The sequence below is a fragment of the Tympanuchus pallidicinctus genome, unplaced genomic scaffold (genome assembly GCF_026119805.1).
Source record: "Tympanuchus pallidicinctus isolate F22 unplaced genomic scaffold, pur_lepc_1.0 scaffold2, whole genome shotgun sequence".
NCBI classification, from domain to species: domain Eukaryota; kingdom Metazoa; phylum Chordata; class Aves; order Galliformes; family Phasianidae; genus Tympanuchus; species Tympanuchus pallidicinctus.
The window spans coordinates 24,890,475-24,918,024 of NW_026294721.1; the positions used below are offsets into that span (position 1 = coordinate 24,890,475).

A 27,550-nucleotide genomic window follows, 5' to 3' on the forward strand; every position below is an offset into this window, starting at 1 on the left:
TAAGTTAACAAACATTTTATTAGTTTGTAATACAGACAACAACGCTTTAAAAAAATCATATTGGAGTCCATTCCAATTCTGGGTCAGGTCAGGAAAAACAATGCTGATGTATTAAATAATATTCTATAATTCAACAATAGATTAACTTCAGTAATTTAGCAGTTGTGGTTAAATATTCTTAAATACGTGTATTTACAATTGTGCAGCCTTAAAAAGAAGTCCCGTTCTTTCTGTCTTCTCTCCCCAAAGCCCATGCCCTGTGAACACAGTGCTGGCCTCTGAATTTTAACAACTCTCATCCAGACTTAAATATTTGAAGAGGAATGTTACAAACGCAAAAATCAGAGCAACCCTATCTTCCTAAACTCTTCATTAAAGGGAATCCTCTGCAGGCTTTATCATCGAGTCCATATAAATAGCAGCTTCTTAATATCCAGTTCTATGTTAAATTATTGCTTATGCTTTTTCTGCTTCGTAGATCTAGCATAGATGCAAAATATTTATTTAGAAGTTTGCCATCTTGAAAGCTACCCCCCCTTAAGTGACTCACTTTCTGCTACTGCTTTTTATGTTTAAGAAGTTCTTCCTAAGCAAAGTCTGCAACCTTTTAAAACAAAATGAATTACATAGGGCTAGCACACAACATTTAGGCACCATTTTCTAGTTTATTATTCTTTTTATATTTGGAATTAGTCGCATATTCTCTTTGCCACATTCAGTCTCATATAGAAAGAATCACTTTCCAAATCTCTAAGTGCCCTGCATTTGTTGTTACCCCACTGAACCAAACCACTCATGGGCAAAACTACCACACAGTTAACACACAGAATATCCCAACAAGTTAGAAAGCCTGTTGCAAGCACAGAGGAGCAGAGAGATTTACAGTTGATGAGTGAGATGTGTGCACTGGTACAGTTAAATCAGTTTAAACAGAGCCACTAAAAATATCAGTTATATTGCATCTGGATATCTGACTCCTGTTTTGTTCAATTTCTAAGCGTGACCATAAAAAATGGATTCACAAACCTAAAGCACTGTAACAGAAAAAATCATCAGCTAATTACTATGTCTAGTTTCCAGCATGAGACAAAGAAACTATCAGTGATGTAAACGAGGAGAAAAAGCATGTTTCAGCAAAGCATTTAAGATCCGCTCTCCAAAAATGAGGATTTGTTAATGGCTCCCTTCTCCATAGAACTGAAAACTAACTACAAAGATCTCTTTTAGTTACCTGAACCTAAGCTATCCTAACTGGATGCCACCCCTGGCACTCGGATATACAGTCACATGACAGGAGCTGCCTGGGCAAGAAAAGAATTTTCTTTGGGAACAATCAGCCGTGCATTACAGGCCCCAGCCTAGGGAAAGACTGGTCTGCAATCTGTGCAGCTCTCACCAGTGATTCCTTTTTGGTCTGGATATTTTCAACTGAAAGATGCTGAGTTACAAAGTACACTTGTCTCCCTATCTGCATAACAGCACACTTGTTATAAAAAAACTACAGTAGAAATGAAGACACTTCATATGATTATTGAAATGGACTGTTAGCCTTTACTTAACTTTCATTATTTAATATCATTTCATACGGTTCAAAACTGTTTTCCAATACACACAAATTTCAAACCTAAACCTCGAGTTCAGTCTTTCATGTGTTGCTTCTTCTAATTTCCGTGTTTCATTAAATTTCCCCTAATGGTCTGCTGTATTTTCAAGAGCCAAGCATTTATTAATCTCTTTCAAGATAATAAATCTTAATGAAATATTAATGAGCTAATTGAAGCAGAAGAATTTTAAATAAATTCAACATTCAGTTAATAAGAGATGTTCTACCCAAATGCCACGTGGTGGAGATGCACACATCAGAACAAGTCAAGAAACAGTTTCATACAAGGACTCCTTTTTAAAAATTTGCAAAAAATCATTGCTAATTCAGCCCATGCTGACTGAAACACCATTGTGAAATAAGTTTTAAAAAAATTCATCAACTACGAAACACTGTTAGCAACAGAACAACCTGAACGGATATCTGTAACGAATCTGTAATGAAGAACAACTGCAGGATGGTTTTGGTTGTGGTTTTTTTCTTTTTTTTTTTTTTTCTTTTTTTTGTTTTCCTTCTCCCAGTGAAAGCATTTGCTTTCGGGTACTTCTCCCCTTGTGAAATGTTTCTACTTCCCTAGGAATGACACAGTTTCCTCATTACCAGCACCTCCTGATTCATCCAGCCTGAAGAGAGAACTCGATACAAGGAACAAACACAGCAACGAAGAAGGTAGCACCGTTAGAAATAATCACTCTGTCCAAATCAGCGGGAAAAAAAAGTTCATTTATCCTCATTCAACATACTTTGACATTCAGCAGCCTAATAATACAGGGTAAATAGAGCTCTCATTGCCATATATTGGTAACATTCACAATGGTCATGCATAATACAATCAGAAGTTTTCCGGGGTGCCGTTTGCAAGTAAGCCTTCATGCAGATAGGCATTCAGCTCATAAACTCCATTTTCCTATTTCCTATTAGTCCCTGAGTAGTTAATATTTCTACCTACAATATGGCTATTAAAGGCATTATAACCACCATTACACCTAGTTGTTTGTAACAGAAATGCAATGTGGCTTTAGGAAGAAGCAGCATGGAAATTACAGCAAATCAGTGGTGACAAATAGAGACTGCATTTTTTAAATACTTTGTTTTTGTAAGCAACGTAGCTGAAAAGCAACATGAGTTATTTTAGTCATGGGTACAAACTAGCCAGCTCCTCTTAACCCTTCATTAATAAGTCGCTACTGTGAAACCAGAGATTCGGGGCTCTGAGACCTCTCTAATTGAGCATTTCCTTCACACAAAATCATCCAGATTGTGACCAAATGTAGGGTCATCAATATCCTTCTTTTAATTACCCAACAGCAGTGCTTAAAGAACTTAAAAGAACCAGGGATTTTCTTGCTTAACAAGTCTTTTGCCTCTTCAATTAAAGTGATCTCTAAATTATTCAGAATTCAAATGGTGGCTTTTTGGTGGACAGCTTGCATTATTGCCAGCTGCTCAAAAACTATAAGCTAGGGCTCCCAAAACAGGGGGACTGATTGAAAATTAAGACTCTAGGATGGGGGCTGGGAGGAGGGAATGAAGACAAATTCTTTCCCTTTGACTTCTGCCTTCCAAGCAGTTACAGATTGCATTTTAAAGCTCTTCCCTGCAACCTTCAGGGCTAGACAACGACTGCTAGAAAAATGAAAACTGACTTCTAAGTAAGCATGTAACTTAAAAATATGTATTTTTTCAGCACATGGTCTTGACAGTTACAAAGTAAAAGTGTCATTTAACAAATTAATTTCCAGATTTAGCTTATGTCTAAGTACTGTAAATAAGTTCCTATAATATACTTCACCTGGTTTTGTGTATCATAGGGAATTTTTTAGATTTACTAGAGCTGTTTCTGGATTTGCATACACAGTGTATTAAAACTATTACACAATGTAACTTATTCCCAAACATTACAATTTCTGGTGAAATTTGCTAATCCCATTTTAAACTTCACATTATAATTATTTATCAAGAGATAAACTCTACAGAATTCTTATATATGGTCAGAAAGAAAGCCCTCCTGCCTCAAAACTTATTTCTAGGTATCACTAAAAGAATAAAAATATATTTTTTAATATTATGTTACAGAATAACTCTTAAACGACTAGCTGAAGGCCACTATACCTACAAACAATAATTAGCTTTGACAGAGTCAACGATGCCTCTACCAGTAGTTAATCAGGCTAAAGGTGAAACAGACATAATTAGCAACAATCATTTGTTAAATGATTAATACCAAGTGGCTATCTAAATTTCACTACTCGAGGAAAATGGGAATAGACAAGATCTGTAGGAATTGCTGAGTTACTAGAAGCTGAATAGGTTACTCTAATGTAATAATTATTTTAGCAAAGAACAGCCTGTCTTACAAGTCCTACTACAGCTTCTGATCTGCTCAATTTCAACCCTGGTCAATTGAACAAAAACAAGGTAAATATGTATTCTTACTGGCATACAAAATAAAATTAAACACTTTAGAAAAAAATATCAAAGAAAAATCCTGTTGACTGCTGCAGGCTTTAAGTAGGAGATTAAGTTTTTCTTCAGTTCAATTTTTGTTACTGTAATTACTGAATGGAAAGGCATTGTGCTAAAATGCTTGCTAACATTCTTACTAGACAAGGGTACTACCTCAACAGGGAGCAATGCTTTTGAGCTAAACTCATCTATATATAAATGCACTTTCCCAAGTTTTCTGGGTAGTACGCTCAGTCAGAGATATTAATAAGACAAGAAATGTTTTGAAAGGCAACTAGTCTACCACCTTACTGTGGGATTTAGGCTTTTATTTGCTCGAAGCCCTACTTTGGACCCTCTACAAATAGAATTCTCAGAGAGTAAGTGATAGAGAAAAATACAGAAATATCAAACAGCAGATGCACCTAAAACAGATGAGTTCTTAGAAAGCATTACTACTTATGAGGTATTCTAACTAACAAGGTGTTCTCCGCAAATCTTAAAGTCAGACTGCATTCAGTGCACTTGTTTCAGCACACATCAATCTCGGAGTACCTTTAAGAATCAGGTTTGGCAAGGTAGTCACAGTGTCACAGAATACAGCATGGGAAGCTTGGGGAGCAAACTAAGATCACTGGCTGACACTGAAGAACTACCAGTAAAAATCTGCCTGCGCTGTCAACTGAGAACACTGATAACAAAATCTAGGCATGGCATATTCAGTATTCATTTTATTGGAAACTGAGAGAAATCAATATACATTTCTGGTCACCAATATTAAACACTAGCTATTATTTAAGTTCATTTTCAACCTCATCACTGCAACTCTCAACCCCCAGAACTTCAGCTGCCATCAACTTTAAGCTTCTGTCCTCCTTCATAGGCTGAAATTGGTCCAAGATTACAACAATACTTCTGAGTGTGAAGAGTGCTGCAGATCAGATTTGTACTAAAGAAGAGGCTGTAACTGATTTTAAATGAAAATAGAAGTGAACATTGTAACTAGCTTCTTTGGAAGAAAACCACTGCGGGCCTCAGAAGACCTAGACAGCACAAAAGTGATACTTGTTGATTAAAAAGTCACCTTCAGTCAAATCAAACAAACACTCGTAGGCTGTATGAAAAGCATAGCTGAGCTATTTTCAAAGTAAACAGCAGGAATTCACACACAAAAGCTGAGCAATGGGTGGCTTTAGGGAGCTGATACAGAGATATGAATTTAAGAAAACTTAAAAGTTCCTAGATCACTCCCACTATCAAACATTTAGGAACATAATACTCACTGGAGAATATTTTACAGAGAATAAATATTTTGAAGACATAGAAAAATAGTTCACAGCATCAAGGTACCTGTAATATATTACCTTGAAATAAAACTTGTATTTAAAAGATTAAAAAGAGAAAATTACTCTTGTAGTGGTATCAACTTCTCATTCATACAAATATTAAGCAGAGTGTATCTGTTTTTCATATATTCACATTATTGCTTGCTACCACAACTGTACAAGGAAGATATTCATAGCTTACATTAATGTTCATGTACAGTAATTTTAGATATATAAAGCAAACCTTAAAACATAGGTAGCAATTTAGAAAAGCTATGTTTGAAGATATGTACAACTAAGATACAAGCAGAAGAAATAAAATACAACTGGCCTGACCCAAGCAAACATCAAATACCCAGTTTAAAAAAAAAAAAAAAAGACTTCGTACTGTGCAGAAAATAAGATTTGTAAACCAAAAGCAGACAATGAGCAGAAGCAAGGGTGCAGTACATAATTATTTAACATAATTACATTTACACTGCTGACCAGCATACCATATTTTGATAACTTCTGACATATGGCACCTGCATTTGTACCCAGAATTGTACTATTCAAAATTAGCCCAATAACTTTCTAACTTTCTTCTGCTTATGTGGCTTAAAATAAAATTAAAAATGGGAAAAAAAAAACAAAAAACAAAAAACCCACCACCCTGAAAGGTATGCCTGGAGAAAAAATTTTAGTAAAACAATCTTCTGCACCCCTGTACACCGTATGTGTCTGGTAAACAATACAAATAAAATGATACATGGCATTAGCCTGAATTAAAACTGCTACATTATAAACCAATATAAAATATTGGTTTACATACTAACATACTGTTGAAATCTTGAATTCTACTAATCAGATGCATGCAATTTGTTCAACAATTTTCTAATATGAGTAATTCTATTTTGCTTTTTTTCTTCTAAGTTTAGAACTTCTTCAGAACCAGCTGACAGGACTTCTTCATGAAAAGCACAGAGATTCCTATTAATGCAATGGCATATGGGTTCCAAAAAGCACAATTTCAAAAGGAACTTTATTACCCTCTTTTGTTGGAAGAAGCTAGCCAATATCCGAAAAGAAATAAAAATATTTACAACTGACTAGTCACTGACAAAAGTTTAGGTAGATCTTTGATGATATTTCAGCACATAAACTAATAATCAAGAGGACTTACACAATGTACAATCAAACAGTTTTGTCATTTGGGGGTAAAAAAAAAAATACCTGCTCACTTGTAGAACATTTTCAGCTGTGTATTTATAGTAATATATGTACACACGCGCGCACACATAAAAGACTCTCTGAAAATCAAGATACATTAACAAACAGAAGTAGTAAAAGTAATAACTTAAGTAGTAGTTAACATTTGCATGAAATGACTTTGCAGAGTTTGACCAAATGCACTTAGAACATGCTCTTATTAAAACAAATGAACAAAGAAAAACAAAACAAAAAAAAGAATGGAAACACCACAAGAGTCTGTAGAACCAATGCTATGTCACCACCAGGAGAGCACCAAGCAAGGCACCATTGGAAAGACAACATACTTGAATAAGTCTCTTAAAAATAAATCAAATGCTAATCTGGTCGAAAAATCGGTGTCTTTGGTAAAAATTCTATAAGGATGACCTGCACAAAAAGAAAAAAAAACAATATTAAATGGCAGTAGGAACCCTATTACTTATCACAATGATAATGCACTTTTTTTTGTTAGTTTTGTTTTGTTTTGAAGTCCATCAGGTAATAGTATTTTCAACAGGTGCAGAAATCATATTAAACAGAATGTTTTGGAGGAAGAAAACCATAACTAGGAAAGAACCAAGAGGAAACAAAAGTTTGTCTGGTAATATTAAACACATCTTAAACTGGAAGAACCAAAAACGTGTGCAACATCCATTTTCAGTTTCATATGCAATTCTCTTGGAAATTGTTTCCACTCAGTATAGGATTCTAAAGACAAGTCTACACTTCAAAACTCATGCAGAAATTTGTATCAACTACAGAAAAATTTGCATATCAAGCAAACCTGCAAGTGGTTAACAGGAAGCCTAACTAATGTTTCTGTATGATTATGCTTCAGGTCCCTATTCAAATTTTAACTACACAGATCCAGTATTGTAAAGTCAAGGATGCAATTCAAGTAGTTATCTTGTTTTATATTTAAACAGAAAGCTCCAAGAAAATATTTAAGTGTGCACTTTCATTCTTCATAAGACTACAAACAGCACGATGGTTGTATTAGTAAAAAATAAACATTCTCAGTAATACAAGTAAATGAAATCTTTAGTTATAAGGGGAGCCTGGTCTTCTATAGAGTTAAAAAAAAAAAAAAGAATTTCTAAACATTTTTTTATCAAAAAGAATAATAGAATTTGGCTGCGTAGCCAATGCTCCAATCTGATTATGTACCAAACACAAGAAAAAGTATCTCTGATATGACTTATGAGGCCAACTCTTTCAAGAAAATTGAATGGAATATGAATAATTTTAGAAACACTCAGAAGTGGTTTGATATCCTGAGAGCAGAATGCAATGCAAGCAGCTCAAATCCCACTGATGGCTGACAAGAGATGACCACTGGGTACTGGAGAGCTCCCAGGCCTTCTGATATTCAGGCAAAGTTTAAAAAGAGCAAGAAGAAAAGCTGGAACTCTGTGTTTATGCCAAGGAAGCATGACACCTTACACAATTTAGCATCTCCAGCAGCGGGTGTAGAATGTGTTTGTGTACAGGAACCTAATTTAAAGTACTTGTTTTGAAAAAATATATATACTTAAAATTAAACAAGAACTACAACATTTTGGGTAGGTTTTATAAGAGACAAGCTAGTTAACCGAAACTAAGGAAATGACATAAGGAGGTTTTTAAAATCTGATTAAACGTATCCATAGATTGCACATTCAATGTTTCATTTCACAAACTGAAAATAAAATCTTAGACCATCACCCTGTAAAGCTCTACATTTATTCTTACATATTAATGCAAATAGTTCCAATCATTTAAAACTGTATTTAACATAAGAAATGATCATCTTAAAATGCTGCTGAGCCACAGTACTTAAAAACTATCTGTGTATTTGTCGTTTTTTGTTGTTCTTTTTAAATTGAATCTGCAAAACACTGGATGAAACAGTTTTTCTTCAGAAAAATGAATCAGTGAACTACAATTCTTAATTAAAGAGAAACTCAAATTTACTTTGTGAAGTTTGCTTTATGCAAACTTATCTAAAGTTTATGGAAAAGGTGATACAAAGTCCCTACTTACTCAGTGAACTGAGTAGAGCTACTCTGCAAAAGAAAAAGGAACTTGAAAATCTTGTTTCTGACTAGAAATCAGATCTAGTGTAGAAACAGGGATATAAAAAAGGCTAAAGGGAAAAGGTTAATATAATTTCCTACTATTTAATCAGGCTTTAAATCAATTTTACACGCCTGATAGCTTTGTTGTTTCAAAAAAACAGAGTATCATTCAACAAAAAATCATAGATAAGTTGGAACTAATACAGTAGATATTTCTCAAAAATTCTTTATTTTTTCAAAAAAGTTAACTCCTCCTGTCACCTACTTCCCAGAGGGCTAAATGAAATTCTGCAAATTCAAATAAACCTTACATTTTAGCAGCTTAATTTCACCTTCTCTAGTACCCTCTGTGCAACTCCAAGAGATTTTCAAAATGGAAGCATAAACAGCATCAAGAACAAGTAAGAATGCTGCCAGCTAAAAAAACTGAAATCCCACACAGGACATGATATATTATACATATAAGTTATCACTGTGCATTTCTTAGAAAGGCTCATTTGGTCTCAGCCAAAGACTGGAATTTTGATTTTGAACACTAAACTTAAAAATATTTAGTGATGTCAATTTGAGATAAAAATACTTTCAAGACATTTGAGAAAAGGGGCAGTTAAAACCCAAAAAGGCTACTAAAGGTTTCTTAAGCTCCAACAGCTTAATTGAAAGGTCTTCCATACTTTTAGACTTGATTAGCATCATATAAAACAGCCATATCTGACTTGCTGCGTAACCAAAGTTGTGATTATTCTTTATACAGCATCTAAAATTTCACACTCCATCAGCACATGTTCGAGCTATTTTATCTTGGCAATTAATTTATTATTTTTTAGAACACAGTGAAGCCTTGTTTTCAAGTCATTCATAACTTTATAAATCAGTCCTGCACATGAAACCATGCATCTGTGAACCGTAGAAAATCCTTGCACTCAGGCGATTAAGCTCCTGACACCTTTACTGATTAATAATCACGAAAAGAATAAGATCAGAAGCAAAATAAATGATCATTTAATAGAGAAACTCACAAAACAGCCCTTTAACTTACATATTCCATCATGTTATTCGTTTCACATTTCCTTTTGCTTAGTCTCCAATGCAAGCACAGCTAGACAAGGAGGAAAGAAAAAGAAGAAAAATGAGCTGTATTTTATTGCAGCACACAGACTGGCCCATTTGTCCACCTTTCATATTTTTCGTTCAACAAAAGCATCTGTTTCCATACTGTGCAATTCAAACTCCAACAGTACGAAGCTGCTCCCTGCGGCACTCACCTTGTGGTATAACCTATTGTTTTCCCATTCTAATAACTTCTCAATCGATCTTCGTGTCTGGAAGACAAATGAGAAAGAATTTTACTCTTGAGTGGTTTTAGAAAAACTTTGTTTTGCAGCTGCTTTTGTGTGAAAAGGAGAGAGGTACAGGACAGTGACTGAGTACAGGGTGGTCTGTAGCACTACCAAAACTTCCCTGGTTTTAAAAAGTAACCAGTGGAGAAAATTGCTTTTTATGACAAGCAAATAACTATTGTCAAAAGATTGTAGAAAGATATAACCAGTTTGGAACAAAATCTGTTCACATATATACATCTTCGTAGCAGTTACAGCTTCAAAACCTATTTCAGAAACTTTAACATGACCTAAGCATAAATGCAGGAGCATAGCTCAGTGGTACCAGTGGTCTAAACTTCACTTCTTAGAAGGTCAGTATTTCAGCAGACAAAAGTTGCAAACAGTATTTTACAATGTCATAGGTTGAGTACCAACACGCAGTAGTCCATTTGAGCAAACAAAACCAGAGCCGTTACATTTATGCTCAGATTTTAGGGAGCAAATCCAAAACGCAAAAAGTCCCAGTAACTGACAGAAACAAGCGTTAGAAAACCTGTGATTTGCATAAAGAGCAAACCCAGTATTTAGGACTCTAAAACCAAGTTTGAATGCCTGTCTTTTCCACAGTTGACGCTTCAGATAGAGAATTCCGAAATCTGTTTCTTCACAGCTTTTCCAAACCACACACACAAGCATTAAAGGACTTTCTGCACTGTAAATTTCACGGCATTTTGAATATAATTATTCTGTTGTATTTACATTTGAGAAATACATTCTGACATTTATGGTCATTTGACTGCCAAAATATATATACTGCTCAGCTCTAAATGGGATTTGCTACTGACTATGAATAAATAGAGGATAATTCATGGTGCCAGGTGTTAAGATGAGACCAACAGAGCTGCAGGTGCAAAAGGACGGAGCAATGACAAGGATCAAATACAACTTAGTGCAGCTGCAGCTTCCTTACAAGGCACAGAGGGGTGAGGGGAAGGGATGAGAAAGCATCTTGCTGCTATTACTACAAAACATAAGTACTGTAAATGAACCTTAACAAATCAAGCAAAATGCAGCCCTGGCAAAAAAGCATGTCTGAACAAAATAAAAATTAGACAACAAGTTATTCATTTCCCATCAAATTCTAACATTTTCTGCTTTTAAACCTCCAGTTACTCTCCAGCATAATATTGTGGTGGCTACAGGGAAGCACGTCTAAGCATGGGCTGCGGTCACGTGATAAAAATTAGATCACTGCCATCCATAAATACTCATTAAACTGAATTTTTATTATTTCGTATTTCAAAAAAGCGTAAGTCAAGGAACTACCCAAAGGTGGAGGTGCCAGCGACTAATTTATCACTTCAGTTTGGAACTAAGCGTTTTGGGGGTTATTGTTATTATTATGTTTTTAAAGACAGTGCCCTTTAACAATAATCAGTAGACCTCACTTGTTTCTTTGTAAAGATAGCCTTTTAGAGTCTGCTCTCCTTTTAAATGAAAATAGGGCAGCAGTTATGGTCACACTTTTGTTAATTTAGTTGCCAGTCAGCTCCAAATCAAAAGAAAATAAGGCTGCAGAGTGTAATTAACATTCAGTTCAGTCGTTTTGTCCCTTGTCTAGCCCCCAAGCTTTGTTAAAATTGCCATCTGAATGCTGAAGGCTGTAGGGAAATCGATTTGATTCTAATCGCACCATGAAAAGAACATGATCTAACTGCTTTCAGCCCTCCGTAAATCTGTACTAGGTCTTTAGCACAATGCAACTTCCAATTTAAAAAGCACTGAATGTCTCGTCAATGACTTTGTGAAGAAAAAAGAACAAGGAGCAGACATAAAAATTCCAATAGTTGTTTAAGCATTAAAGTTCATTTGCATCACAGCAAACCTGAAAAGGGCTGACCTCTCAAACCGCCTCTCAGGTCTATGAAGTTGTAGCCTTGACAAGCTCACATTGACAGAGCTCATTGACTCTGAAAGGCTACTCTATCAATGGTGAAAAATGGCAATAGGTTCTACTCTGAGCAGGCATCTGCCTGCCCACCCGCTGCTAAACCAATGGCAAAACCGATTCAAAACCTGAATCTACCTTGTAATCTTCCTTGCCGGGACCTCTTAATAATAGATTAAGATCACTATACAATTTAATTTCATTGTTTGCCCAAAAGAGTGTGAAAAACATTTAAGCTTTTCAAATTCCAATAAAATTACAAATATATTACAATGCATACACATAAATAAGAAACTGATAGGTAGTTATGTAGTATTAATTGGTTGTCTTAAAAATGAACCCAGTTTAAAGTCATTTGAGCAGCATTAGATAAAAACACATGCAGCCTTGCGACCGTGATCATTTGAGTTCCCAAGGATGCACATCTAAACCCTCCAGTAGTATAACTTGGGATATTCACAGCTCCCAAATCATACCACATTAAATATACTAAAACGTTAATGAAAATTAGACTGTAAATTATTTCTGCAAATCTGAGCTTGGAATAAAAAGAAATGAATTAAGCAGCATCACACAATTCACTATAGTAAGTTTTCTTCCTACTTGACAGGTGAAAAAAAGCACTTGCACGTGCAGCTTAATTAATCACTGCTCTTGACATCTCAATGATTTACAGTGAGGAGCAGGTGAGGATATACAAAACCAGAAAGAAGCACTTGATTTGAGTGTAGCATTTCCAGCGCACCAGGATGACAAGCTTATATATTCTGTCAATGGTATACAGAAAAACCTATACAGCAAATTATTTGTTAGCCACAACAAAAGCACAAATTAAGTGGAAGAGAGACTTGCTAGCATTAGAAAGATCTAACACTATCCAGCTTCTACATTTTTTTTCTAAGAAAACACATTAATATTTGAGCAAAGCTGAAACTGCAATTTAAATATAGTTCTTAGTATACCAATGATATGAAAGTGTACTTTGTAACACGCTCTGTAAAATCGCACGTAGTGTTTAACGTTGGCTATACATTTTTGAGGCATAGATCCCTTCAGTCTACATGCAACCTTTAACAAAAGAATTTTTATTAAATGACTCTAAAGATGCTAATGTAAGACTGTATTCTTTGGATATTCAGACTACCAAAAAAGCCCAAATCAAAATGCAATTTACCAATTCGTGTTACTCTCAATCAGATACAGTTTTGCCCTGGACATGAAAAATATCAGAAAGACTATGAACTCATTGCACAGAGAAAAGGCAGCAATTATTACAAATAGAGCGCCACTTGTACTATCAACCACAAGAGCTTTCTCCTATGTCTTCACAGTGTCTAGTGACGTTAGGTTGCAGTTCCAGATGCAGTTATGATCTGGACTGCAAGGCTGTACAGACATAAGGCTCCCTGCAGTGCGTAACCTGGAATATAAACACTGCATCACGCAGTACTAGCAAATGAGTCAAAGCCCTTCCACCTCATGCTGTAACCCAACCAATGAGTAACGTAATGTTAAGCAAGAGGTCTTATGTGATACCCAAAGTTGTGATCATTTGAGTAACTCCCTACGCTTTAAGTGAAGAAACAATACAGACGGTGACAACATTATTCATCATTACCAATTTTATTCATAGGTGTCTGGAAACAGCAGAAGAATCTCCCCTTACGTGCATTTGATCTGAATCTGAAGACTTCCAACATTTATGCAAATGTAGTGTTATGCTAGTCCCATAAACTGCACATGGAGATTTTCAAATACAAAATCTTACCACAATCAAGTATTAATAATCTCAAATATTGCTTTGAAAAAATAAACATACTTTATGCTCAAATTTCACAATACAAGGAGACCAATTCAATAAACTTTTTGTAATGGTCATACTGCCCAAATTTCAAATACATCTCTAGGAAAATAAGCTGAGAATCCTATCAGAACTCTGACCTCCACCATCTCCTTTCATTCAAAGGAAAAAAAAAAAAAAAAGGATAGAAGTAGGAATGAATCCCTGTTAATTTTCCAGACAAAGATATACTGGTCTACAAAATTCACACCCAAGTAATTTCGTTATCACCCCTGATAGTGAGGTTAACCAAGTCACACAGTTGTATGCTCACTTTCAACAAGCCAGAATATCCCTAAACCACCTCTCTCACACACAAATGCTTTCAGAGATTTAATTCTTTCACAAAGAGTTTGAAAAAAGAAAAAAAAAAACACACTAAAAGTGTGGGTATATAGTTGACACTCAGGCAATATCAAGTATCTATTAACCATATTTGTGTGAGAAATGTAAAAACATACTGTAGACAGAGCTTAGATGGAGGAGGTCTTGGTATGCTGTCACACAGCATGTTGCTTCTAGTATTAAAATGCCTTCTGTAGAGTTCGTAATGTGTGGACTGTGAAAGAAGTCTAAACAGCTTCAAGTTCTATATTAGTGGCATGAAAATACCAATATTGTAATCAAAACATACATAACTGAACTACAAGTATCTTGATAGAGGTTTGAAAAGCTGTCTGTTAGATCACATTAGTGCACTTTGCACAACCTTTCCTGTTGGCAGCTAGGATGCTTCTTACAAGCTTAAGAGTGTGTACTCATATCAGAAGCCACTGCACTAAGAAAGCGAGTGAAACCCATATACGCATATTGAATAACATCTGGAAACAAATGTAGCACTTCTGGTGGAAACTTCCTGCTATGGAGAAGTCTTGTAGTGAAAAATTTTGACCTTGGCAAAACTGTGAAGCGCATAAACATTTCATGGACAGACATATATTGACTGAATCCCTGAAGCATCAAGATGATAACTAATATTGTTACTCCAAACTCAAATTGGTAAGCGACTTAATTCTTTCATTCCAAGATGAAATTCCATCTCTGAATCTGTCATTAAACCCACAAATCTCCTTCCCTCCAAATAGATTTAATTCTGGGCACGATAAAGGCATTCACCTCCTGCTGAAGGACACTCTCACAGAAAGGGTCACATGGAACATGGAAGGTAGAATTGACCACAGCAGGGATGAGAACAGAACAGAATCTACCAAATAACTAATCTGGTGTTGTCCACTGTGAGAAGTTATAAACTGAGTGCAGATTATTAAAATTCTACCTCCACCTCCCCTTTCAAGATTACAAAGATGTCAGTTTGGATCTTGATCATTTATTTCCAAAGTATCTAGTAACATGCCACAGAATATAGTTCAGGGCCAGAGTAGGTGGAGAAACTCAATGATCTCAGGTTACAACTGCATTAGGAAATGAAGCTGTGCCCAGAAACTTTCCCATTCAGTTGAAGCCAGCTGGCAGGGAAGAGCTGACATCTCCATCAGTAAGTTTTCGTAACTTCCAAACCACCCATAGTGTCTGAAGCACCCTGATAATGCCTAGAAATTGTTACACAACAAATTGTTACACAACACAGGACCAACACCTGCCACAGACCTTCCTACGAGTACAAGTTATAAAGCTCCAATTCCTAGGAACATTCCCAGGCTTCATTTATTAATAGGAAGCCTTTCATTCTTGCTGCTACGATTATCTAAGGGCAGGGTCAAAGAATGGAAGAGAAACTACATGAGAAGCAGCACAAAGCAACAAAATAACTTCAGAAGGCCCCGTAAAATCCAGCATGCACACTGAAGATCCTTCTAAAGGGAACAAGTCTCTAGCATCCTGCCTCTCTAGGACTGAACCAGAAGATCACAGAATTCTAAGTGTGCTGATTCTGTAGATAATCAATTAGCTGGGAAAAAATAAACATTGCTACATTAAAATTCAGATTTTTCCATCAATACCATCATTGTTCCAAATTCAAAAAAATAAGTTAATAGGGAACAAAATGAACAGTAACTTGTCACTTTCCACATGCATTTGGTACAATAGCAGACTTATGATCTCCTGCAGTCTTCTCTTTGTAGGAGAGCTGTCTCATCCTTCAGAATCAATACCAAAAAGGAGATGATTTGAAAAAACTGTATATTAGGCGCATACAAATTCTTCTTTTTAAAAAGTTTCACTAAACTGGCTAGACCCAATATAAATTTTGCATGTTTTCTGTTAGAATAAACAAAGAGGTTACAACTTTCCAGAATCTTCCAAATTAAATTACAATGTGAGCTTATAAGAGATTCTAAATAGAAAAAAAAGCAGCACCTTCTGTTTTATATGATTGTCCCTTGAAACTGTTTGGAAAAGTATTACCACATCAGAGCATCTCTAGTGTCAAGTTCCTGGCAGGTATGCAGAGAAGAAAATCTTTTTTTTCTTCAATTGTGTAAATAAATGAATTGTATTAAAAACAGCAATAAACAGAACTAATGTGGTTTATCACTATCACCCATAAATTTAATCCTGCATCTCTACTGCATGTTTAATTTAATCAGCAGTTTAGAAGTTGTAATTAGCTTATGTTTATACAGCACTCTGAAGATGTAAATTGCTATGCAAGTGGCAATTAATAATAGGGTTTAAGCAGCATTCATCAGCTTTGTTTGAACTCAAAAACAAACAAGCAGCTCATAAAAGTATTAGTACAGATTGCTCTTAAATATCTCATTCTATTCATTTTAAGAGACTGCCTATGAACCTCTGAAACATGTAATTTACATGCAGAACACTATTAAGAAATCTAGAGGTATGGCAATTTTATCATAGCTTTCACTATTACAGTTTCTCTTGAAACCATTTACCCCATTTACACATCGAGAACAACAGCACTTAGTACTGAAATGACTGTCAATTAATTTGAAAAAGTGGCTTCAAATGGGCACCTCAGCCTGTACACATTTTTGAATTATAACTCATTATGTCATTCTTTTATTTAAAGAAAAAAAACTCAGACTTACTGTCCATCTGTACAACCTGGAACTTGTCCCAGGAAGGATGGTACAATCTGTGTATAACTGCTGAAGATCACTGACAATCTAGATCTGCAAATAAGGAGCTGTACTTCCTGCAATTTTCTTGCAGATTTTATTCATCTAAATCCAATCAAGACCACATTAAAGGAAAGAGGCAATAAGATATTTAATCAAATTAAACATTTATTCTACTGGTGAAGAGTACCAGGCTCTTTCTCTAATACCTCATTGCAAAAGAAGAAAGGCTTGCAAATGCCTGTGATTTAAAAAACTCCTGGTTTAAAGGACTTGCTGATCTAAGGAGACAAATCCATAACTTAATTTTTACACAAATGCACAAAAATAAGCATATATTCCCATTATACAAATAGTCATTCAAAGTGTGTAGCTTCAAAATGATTTACTTTTGTGATAGCATTCAAATATTAGAATTCAAAAAGCTATTGCAAGCAGTAAGGAGAAAATAAAAAAGAGAATTACTGTGACTAATTCAAAATTCTGATGAAAGTGCCGTTTTCATTTCATCAAGTCTTTCTCAGCCAGATCCAGGATTAAGAGTTTCAATTTGGGAAAGCACTCCTGTATTAGTCAGTTAATTAATTCTCCTCTATATTATAGTCATCAACTCACCCAACTGAGTTCCCAGCTCTTATAGACAATAACCCTTTAAACAGACATCTATATGTTGCGTTGCTGATACAGACAAATGAAGTTGTCACAACATCTGACTTTAAGGATTTTCATTCCACAGCAATAATCAAACAGCCTGAACGCATGTATTCAGTGCTATCACAAAGGCTGTAGGTATCATGTCTAGTGCCACTATGCCACTCACAGTGGCACAACAGTGTTCAGGCAGCTGAGACCTACCTTTAATTTCATCAGGTTCTAAGCTTGTAAGTCCAGCATGAATCACCCATCTTCAGTGCAGGAAAAGCTGTGGAATTCCTTAAGTAATACCTTCTGAACAGTGTATCCATGCCTTTTTTCCAGATTTATCCTTCTGAAAGAGAGCTTACCAGAACTCCCATCCCAAGCTAACAACAACTGAAGCACTCCTCTGTTGCTTCACTGGGTTCCTACACAGAACCTCTTTCCTCATACTGCAACTCTGTTTCCTGGCGCCAGATACTTTAAGCCCTTACCTTTTTTCCTGACTCTGTTAAACACTGCATTAAGAAGTTGATTACTAGCGACTTTCAGTACTGGATTCCAAGACATCAGCCTCCTCCTCCTCCCAAAAAGCAACATTACTTTCTACCACCACCAAAAATGAGATTACATTTTTAACAAACAGAGCTAGACTTCAAATAGAAAATAGTTATCTCTGCAAGCTGGCTAGGTCACCAATCTACCTGTTGAAGTAATCAGCTGATTTTCTGCAGCAGACTTTCAGGATGTAGATGTATGGTCATCCTACAGGAAACTCACTAGTTCATAGCAACTTAAAGGTACAAAACCAAGGGCTTGAAATAATTCAGACTGAAACTGTATCTCTCCATGGACTCCAATATTACCACCAGGTTATTTTGCATACAGTTAAAACTAGTTTAAAGTAATCCCTCCAAGAAAATACTCATTAAGATTTACGCAAAAAAATTAGACAAAAGAAATATGCACTGGTTTTATTATGCTCTATTCTTCTTGTTTGCTTTCAGTACCTGGGGGTTTCAGGAGTTCAGATATAGCTTTTATAGCATATAATGGTACTACCAATACTAAAACTACAAAGTAGCTTGCACAGCTTCTGGTTTTAGCAGCACCACATGCTTGAGCAGATGTGCATTTGTGCAGGAGCCTCCATCTGAAAATGCTTGATCAATATTGAAAAGATGAGCAAATAAAATTATAATATAAATATAAATTATAATATAAATAAATATAATCACATTGCAGAAGCATATAATCACTGTCAACCTCAGAGCACTGATTTACGGACTGCAAAATGAGGTCTGCTGTAAAGAAAAGCACGAAGGTATTACACAGGATGGAATACACACAAGCGTCATCATGAACTTGAAAGCATTACAGCACCAATATAAGGAGAGGATGGTGATGCACAAAGACTTCTTGCAAAGAAGTAAAATCACATGAGCCAAAGTTTTTACACATGAAAACAGAAGAGATGGGGAGGGTTGCAAAATTACTTGCAGTGGAATAAGGGAGGGGAAAAAATCAGACACATGCAAGAAGCTTCTGTTGTGAACAATACACTAAGAGACACAGACAAAACACTAATTTCTAGCTGTTGATGCAAGAAGAAATATCTTATTCATCTACAGCTTGGAAGGAAGATAAAACAATCTTTAAAAAAATTATTTGTAAATGCAAGCATATGGCTACTTAGGTCACAGTATAATTAGAAACTCCTCACATACTCTTCACAACAAACAATGTCCAATTCTGATGATCCCAAACAGAGTATCACAGAGAAGCTATTAAAAGTGCTCAGAGTTATCTCTGTAACAGTAAGTGCTGCACAGTACACAGCTCTAGCAGAGACACTGCTGAACTATGAGTCACTGAGTTGTAAGCTCAGCATTCTCACTACCATCTACTTTAAGTTGTATGACAGACAACAGGGATTAAAATGTATGAAATCAAACTCATCTTCGTAAGCAGAAGTATGCTTTATTAAAGTTGACATGGAAAAAAAGAGGATATGAGAAATAAGAGAAAAAAAAAAAAGAACAAAGCCAATACAATTCTGACTACCAAAAATAAGAATAGTTCAACTTACTCTTTTACTGAGGCAGATAACTGGCCACATACTACAACCTAAAGTGCAGCAGCAGCAAAGGCATCCACAAAGTAGCCATCGTACATTAACTGGAAGGTTCTTCTTAAGACAACTGTTAACTCTACTGATGCTGGCTTTAAATTCTTCGGGTGCAACCTACAAGAAAAAGCAAAATACTTATTACCACAGCAGTGTGATTCATTACTCTTGGAGTGGACCACAGCTTAAGCTTTTGCTTTTATAATAGCAAAAGTCTGAAATCAAATTCTAATTTATTTTTTTTTTATTCACAGATACTCACCTTCCCAGTTAAAGATGAAGGAAATTCTGCTTCAAATTTGTTGCTTAGTCCAAACCTGAAAAAAACAAAATGATACTCATACCAGAATCATAAATAACCCCAATCTATGACACCCAAGCTACGAGCACCCAATATGAACCCAAAGAACAGTATTGATTTATGGAAAAAATTGTTTCCTAAAGGTAATTACTAAATGCTATCCTAACAGGCAGAAACACACAATCATAAACAGTCTGGAATTCACTTTGCCTCCAGCCTCTTTTAAAGATCCGTAGACACTGTTGACTCTTCCTTAAACTCAGCAAAATCTTCATAAGCAACAGTATAAATATGAAAAATCAGAGGTATTCAAGAGGAGAGAAAGGTAAGATCATAGTGCAAATCTTCCCACTCCACCCAGTACAGATGCATCTTGAAGAAAAGCTCATTTAGCAGGATCTAAATGGAGTAACACCAAACTGTTCTAAGCATAAAAATGGATTCAATAACACCTTGTTTATTCAGAAAAAAAAAATTACTAGTTTAATGGATGGTATTTGCTGTTCTCAAACTTACTAAACACAGTTTAAGCGCTAACTTGAAACAAACAAACATCCGTATCAATTGAGAATGGAAAGCTATGAAAAAACTGATATGGACTAGAATTTCGGGCTGACCTGGGCCACGGAAGATCTCAAGATTATGAGTTTCACCTTGACTTAAAAAAAAAAAATAAAAAGACAGAAAAGCCTGTTTGTTTTCTATCTTACAGCTGGCTGACAGGGTTCGTGAATGAAAACATCTCAAATAAAACTTGAATGCTTTCTGGCATCCAGTCTAGGTTGCAGCTAAGGGACTCTACAGCCTGAAAAAGGTGATAACAAAACTGTATGACAAGGTACTAATTTGGAAAACAACACTCAGGTCAAAATTTTATTTGCAATTAACAAGTTCCTGAACACAAACCAATGCAGATTTATCACCAAAGCTACAAATCAAATCAGACATTAAACTACTCAAGACTTCAATGTTGACAGCAAGACCGGTTACTCAGTTGTGCTCCAGCTAACTTGAGCCCTGACAGTTGACTATTTTAAATAAATTCTTTGAGAATACATACACTGAGCAGCTGGGTATTCCTCAGGCAATATTTTCTTACTAAGCAGAGTGCTCTGCTTGCCAATGGACAACTGTGTCCAAGTACGTAAGCGGCCAACGGGCAGTTAAGTGCTGCACCAATGGAAACGCACTGCAGACACACCTCACAAAACCAAGTGAACAAAAAATGGCACATGGACTTACATAAGAGGTTCTGAATCTTGGGAAAGCCAATGTAAACTACGCTTACATGATGCTCAACTTAGTTCAGTAGCTACATCTCTCAAGGCATGATTCTCTTAAAATATGAGCTCAACAGCAGCAGCCATGAAAAGTAGCAAGGAAAGACTAGGAACCATTAGCTAGACAATTAAGACCACAACATAGGGCATCATTTTGACTCTCCATAAAACCCTTGTATGCCCACATGTTCAGTACAGGTTGTTCTTCTGGCATCCACATCTCATGGAGAACTTGGAGTTGAGAGAAAGCAGAGAGAAGGAAGACTGATATAACTAAGGGAGTAGAAACAGGTGCCTTACAAGACCATGAGGCTGACATTAACTTGGAAAACAGAAGGCTGGGGGGAGGTTATGAGACCAAAGTACAAAGATTCAGGAAGAGAGTGGTTAAGGTCAATGATCAACTCTTAATCATCAAATCCCACAACAGAGGGCTGAAGCCGGCACGAGACTGGTTTTAAACAGATAAGACAAGAGCTTCTTTAAACTGCAAGTAGTAAACTTCTGGGTTTATTCTGACTTGAGATTATAGAGGCAGACTGTGCCAACAGATTTTAAGACAGATTAGACAAGTTCCCAGTCAAACAAGCACTAAAGGAAAAAGATGTTAAAGTATACATTACCCCTACACAGCTGTGGATGCCAGAGACTACAGGGCAAACAGATGCCAGGCACAAGTAGGGTTGCAGGCAGCCTCTAAGCAGCAACGTCCATTGCCACAGTTTGCAAAAGCATGCCAGGATAGATAGCTTATCAATTTGATGCCATAGGTAACCCCTACATATGTTCTTCAGAAGTTAAAAAAGTCACAGTCCTGCCACTTGACAGAATACAGTACCTGACTTACACCTAAGTCACCTAACACAGCGGAATACTTTAAGTAGAATGGCAGCTCTGCAATTCCTACAAATCCCTCAAAACTGAGGAATTAAATTGAAACTTAACTAGAGAAACGTAAGGCAAGTTTACCACTTCAACACAGAACACACACACACAAACTCTTACTACAACTCCACAACAGAAAGCTCTGTGGAATACTCTATGCCAGAAAGACCTTCTACATTTCCCCAAAATCTTGAGTGAAATCAAGCACCCAGGCAAAGATTATGTCAGAAGCACCACACCCTATCAGTTAAGCTACTTATAATTGCCAGTAGGCTGAAGATGAAACCAATTGCTGAAAAAAATCTCACGTATCCACACATATTTCATATGCAGCCACACCTGGTAACACCATTCTAATATATAATAAGTCCATCCACTCAATAGAGACATGTCCTCTCTAAAACAACTCATCTTCAAAGAATGAATCACAAAGCAATCTTCATGTACCTGATACTTCAACACCCAGAAAAGATTAAATATGAACTCAAACAATAGAGGAGTGGCCAGCTGTAAGGATAATTCCATTCAAAGCAACTCTTGTTCCCAAGAGGAAGTGAGGCTGAGCCTTGCACCAAGAGATGCCAAGGAAAGTCTTTACCCCGAGGCACAAGCAGGTAAAGCAAAAGCCCAAGTCCCCCCGTTCTCAGTGAAATCACAAAACAACATAATTGCAGTTTCATGCTGAAGTTTGGTTGGGAAATCAGCAGAACAGAAACAAGGATTTTTTGTAAATGCACAATCCAGAAGTATTTAAATACTGACAGCTTCAAATATTAAAGCGTTGTGCCTGACAAAGACAATCCAACTCAAAAGCTCCAGAGTTATCTTTAGTCTTTCAGAATAAAACATCAGTATTTAAAGTAGACAAAATATTTTTCCCCACTCTCCCACTTGGAAACAGTCACATTGCCTCAGTGTGACTGTAAATTACTTCAAGTGCAGCTTTCTAGCACGGAAACTTCTGACCAATACAGATGCACTTCGATAAAGCTACAAGCAAATGAGACTAAGGTTCAGTATTCAAGATTTCTGGCAATGTTTAATACATGTAGGGATAGCTAAACTGAAACATCAAAGCTAGCCAGCTACCAATAGCACTCTAAGCTTTCTATTTTACAGTTGCCACATGTAGGTGGTAAAAACGATGACTCCATACTTCAAATGCTTTGGTAAGTAAATGATATGATCCCAGTGTTATCGCTGTTGACTGCATGCTATAATTTGGAAATTAAAAGATTAGGAATTACACATAACACTGCTACAGTTTCACTGTAATTACACAGGAAAAAGCTGCAAAAAATGTCTTAAAATCACTTGAAATAAAATTCCAGAGCTGCATTTCCTCAGACAGCTGTCCTCATGTAGCATTAAGTGTATTTTGTACAATACCCCATTCTCAGTAAAGCATACGTTCCTCTGCTTGCTCTATGCCCTTTCTTATTTCATACCATGACCTCCATGTTTTCAACACATCCACGCTCACCTTGTGCATGAGCACTTCCTTTAACCTTCCTGGAACCTGAAAAAGTGTTTCTTGAACATGTTTCTGCTTGAAAGGCATAGCTGAGTTCCTCCCTTGTTTACACTGGGGAGAAAGAAATGGTGAGAAGTGCAATCTTCAAAGGAAAAAAATTACAGTATAGAGCTCAGCCAACATACAACTTTTTCGCAGGCTGCAGCTCTGATCTTCCTAACACGTAAAACTGATGGGCATTATCTTCCTCCTCTTTGTCATCTCTTATTGAGACACTAAACCATTTTTTCCATTCTTCTCATCTATCACAGAATCATAGTTGGAAGGGACCTTTAAAGGTCATGCAGTCCAACTCCCCTGCAATGAACAAGGACACCTACACAGCTAGATCAGATTGCTCAGAGCTCCATCCAGCCTGACCTTGAATGTCTCCAAGGATGGGGCATCCACATCTCTGAGCAACCTGTTCCACTACTTCAATACCCTTATTGTAGAAAACTTCTTCCTTATATCCAATCTACATCTCCCCCCTTTTAGTTTGAAACCATTTCACCTTGTCCTATCACAACAGACCCTGCTAGAGAGCCTGTCCCCTTCTTTCTCATAGATCCCCTTTAGATAATGAAAGGCCACTACCAGGTCACTCCAAAGCCTTCTCTTTTCCAGGCTGAACAGCTCCAACTCTCTCAGCCTGTCCTCACAGGGGAGGTATTCCATCCTTCGGATCAATTTTGTGGCCCTTCCCTGGACACACTCCAGGTCCATGTCTCTCCTGTACCGAGGACTCCACATCTGGACACCACACTTCAAGAGAAGTCTCATGAGCACAGAGCAGAGGGGCAGGATCACCACTTTCTACCTGCTGGCCACACTCCTGATGCAGCTCAGGACAAGGTTGGCTTTCTGGGCTGTGAGGGCACATTGCTGGCACATGTCCACTTGCTATCCACCAGTTCCAGCAAGTCCTTTCTGGGCTTCCACACGTTCACAGCTCTTACAAAATACATACAGATTCCACACACCTTCACACTCTCCCATGCATGATTCTTCCATTACCCTCTTTTTCACTCCCATGAAAATTTATTTTTGAAGGTTTTGCCCTGCCACAAACAGTTATATTGCATCAACACAAGAAGTGCTAAGATGCACAGCACAGAAAGGCATTGAGAAGCACATCACAACAGCTCTCTATCAGTCTGGTGCTGCAGAAGACAACTAAACCCAACCTTACTAGCTAAAACAGCCTGGGATAAGGCATGTATGTCTCAGCTGACCAAAGAACGGGGAAGCCCAGAAAAAGTCACTGAAAATACAGTAAGATAACATCTATCACAAATATTCTTTTAGCAATTTCAGACTCATCCTGAACCTCTCCTTCCACTCCAACAAGATTTTAGGAAAAAAAAAGTGTGAAATACCCTGGATTTTTCAATTCAGTTAACTAATGTAAATAATATTCTGTATTCTCTCAGCTCTCAAGGTTCTTGTCACTAGAGATCTCTTCAAGAAAAAAAAAAAAGCCACCTCAAATACTACTACTGAGTACCAAAATATCTAAATTTTGCTGGTGTGAAAATGACTTACCTGAATATTTAAAAAACAACGCTTTTACAAAATATATATAGGATTGCGTGCAGCATGCTCCAAACAGTGAATTTAAAGAGGATTACTCTTAGCATCAAACAAAAGTCCCAAAATTGAAGGCAAGGCCTTCGTACATTTTATCTGGATAATATTTACCTGAATTCTTTTGACTCTCTTTTAACTACTTAGCTTAGAAAGGATATCCAACTATCTGTTGGATAGTGGAATAATGCCTTTCTGACATTAATCTGTAGTCATGAAAATGACATATTTCAAACAAAACATTATGACTCCTATAGAAGATCAGAGGATATAACAGAAGACAACAAAAAAGAGAGCATCTATTTAAATACACACACAGCAAAATCAGTCAGCACCTCTTTAAACAACAGAGTCAGAGACAGATCAATCCATATTCACTTTATTTAACCACTGATTTTTTTTTTTTATTTTTATTTTTTTGGCCAGACCTTCAAAGCACATATATGCTTTTATACCACGCAAAACAAACTAATTAGACACGTACACTTTGACCTATTTCTTAAATTCAAGAAGCGAGTGTCCTGACAGTGATCTAAATACTAGTAATAAGCTTCTCATCCACTAGGAAAAATGTCATAGGCTGCGGAAAGGTGAAATGGGCTAACACTATTCAGGGAACTGTTTGTGCACCCAGTGCAATAAAAAAAAGTACATTCAGATCTAATTGCATGATTTGGGAGGTCCATGCTCACATATCATTACTCACCCAGAAGCTACAGAACTAATATTTTGAGGAAGGTGTTACAGCTGTGAGCTAGTGATCATTAATAAACAATTAATGAGACAGCTATCCTTCAGCCACAAAGTCCATACCAGTCACAGACACGGTATGCAAGCTTCCTCAGGGTTTTATTAACGGATCTCACACAACTTCATGTACTGGAGAAGAAACCAGTGCTTGCCTCAATTTCAGTTCTTGATACATTTCCATCCGTCAATAAGACAACCATCCACATTCTTGATCTGCTCACCAGAAAAAGATCAAGGCTACCAGCTTATTTTCACAGATGGCAAACAGCCACTGGATGACAAAAACATCTCGATCACAATGGAGTGAAATACAAAGTCATACACTGAATATTTTGGATACATTTCCCTTCAGTGGGCTTCACAGCCTCCTGCCCACTCCACACCCTCCCAAGCTTCTAAACCTCTCTGTCTATCACATCTTGTTTCCTGTTTATAGCCAGCTGGCAATCTCCACCATCTGGTTGTCAGCATTTCATAATATCAATCAATTATAGCACTGATGAATCAAAGCACCACCAAACTATTCCAAAGTTAAACCCAGATTTCTGGACAGGGTGGTATATGGAAATCAGCAGAGGTCAGGGGAGTCAGAGAAGTAGAACACAATACCTTCAACTTCGATGCTTCTGCTACGAGGCTAGTCCCGATGAACAGTTAAAATATACTTCTTTAATGCATACAAACTTCTTTAATACACACACACACAAACATAACTATTTATATAAAGTTTGCTGTGCAGTGCTTTGTCTCTAGGTTGTTATGTCAGTACCTGAAGCTGGAGACAACCTTATGCTTCAGCAGGGTGCGCCCGATGGAACCAACTGGAGGAAAGTCACCCTCACCTGTTTAATTATTGAGAAGCCCCACGCCAACTCACAGCGTTAGCGCCAGGGATATTTGCAAACCAAAACTCGCAGCACCTCCCGTGTCAGACAAAGTGAAACCACGTGCACCCACCGCAACCCAACCCTACCGCAAAGATACCCGTGTGTCCTGGGGCTTCTTCCGCCCCCCCGAGAGCTCTCGGGGCGGCCCCACGTGGCCGCGGACGGGCAGCGGGCACGCAGACAGCCCTGCGGCGCGTTCCCGATCCCACACGCAGCCCCACGCACCTGACTTCCTGACACCTCACCGCTCCGGACCCGCGCTTCGCATTCCTCTCTTACTCACAGCCCCGCATCCTCCTCGCCTCCCCGCAGCTCCCCGCTTACCCGCGAGTCCCGGGCGACCCCAACTGGCCCCAAGCCGGCACCGGGACAGCGGCTCCGGCCGCTGTCCGCAGCCCGGCCCGCCGCCCGTCCTCCGCCTGCCCCCGGCCCGCCCCGGCCTCCCCTCGCCTCCCGCCCAGGCACCCGGCGCGCAGGCCCCGGCGCGGCCCTTACACGGTGACATGGCCGGAGCCGCGCACCACCACCGGGTCGGGAGAATACTTGAGGAGCTGCTCCTCCAGCGCTCGTTCCTCGTCCTCCTCCTCTTCGTAGATCTCATCGAAGTCCGCCATGGCCGGGCCCGGGAGGGGGAGGTCGAAACGAGGAGCCGAGGCGGCGGGCCCGGCGGGGGGGGGGAATGGAGGGGCGGCAGGAGGCCCGGGTCCCGGGGCCGGAGCGGGCGGCAGCAGGGCCGCGGAGAAGCGGCGGCTGCAAGACGGCGGCTCCGGGC

The 27,550-nt window shown here is 37.7% G+C and overlaps 1 protein-coding gene across 1 annotated transcript; it reads right to left on the reverse strand.

Annotated features, from left to right (window-relative positions):
• Positions 1-27,550, reverse strand: CHIC2 (cysteine rich hydrophobic domain 2). Its single transcript, XM_052682922.1, has 6 exons — positions 27,274-27,550; positions 19,838-19,892; positions 19,537-19,692; positions 9,926-9,982; positions 9,700-9,759; positions 1-6,990 (listed from the first exon to the last, which is right to left on the reverse strand). The coding sequence occupies exons 1-6, from the start codon at positions 27,390-27,392 to the stop codon at positions 6,940-6,942; spliced, it is 498 nt and encodes a 165-aa protein (XP_052538882.1). The 5' UTR covers positions 27,393-27,550; the 3' UTR covers positions 1-6,939.

Excerpts from the sequence above, each read along its gene's own strand:
- CHIC2 (XM_052682922.1), bottom strand. The coding sequence starts at position 27,392 with ATGGCGGACTTCGATGAGATCTACGAAGAGGAGGAGGACGAGGAACGA. Across the intron at positions 19,893-27,273 it reads GGCTCCGGCCATGTCACCGT|GTTTGGACTAAGCAACAAAT; the intron begins GTAAGGGCCGCG and ends TGTTTTTTTCAG. Across the intron at positions 9,760-9,925 it reads ACAATAGGTTATACCACAAG|CTGTGCTTGCATTGGAGACT; the intron begins GTGAGTGCCGCA and ends CTCCTTGTCTAG.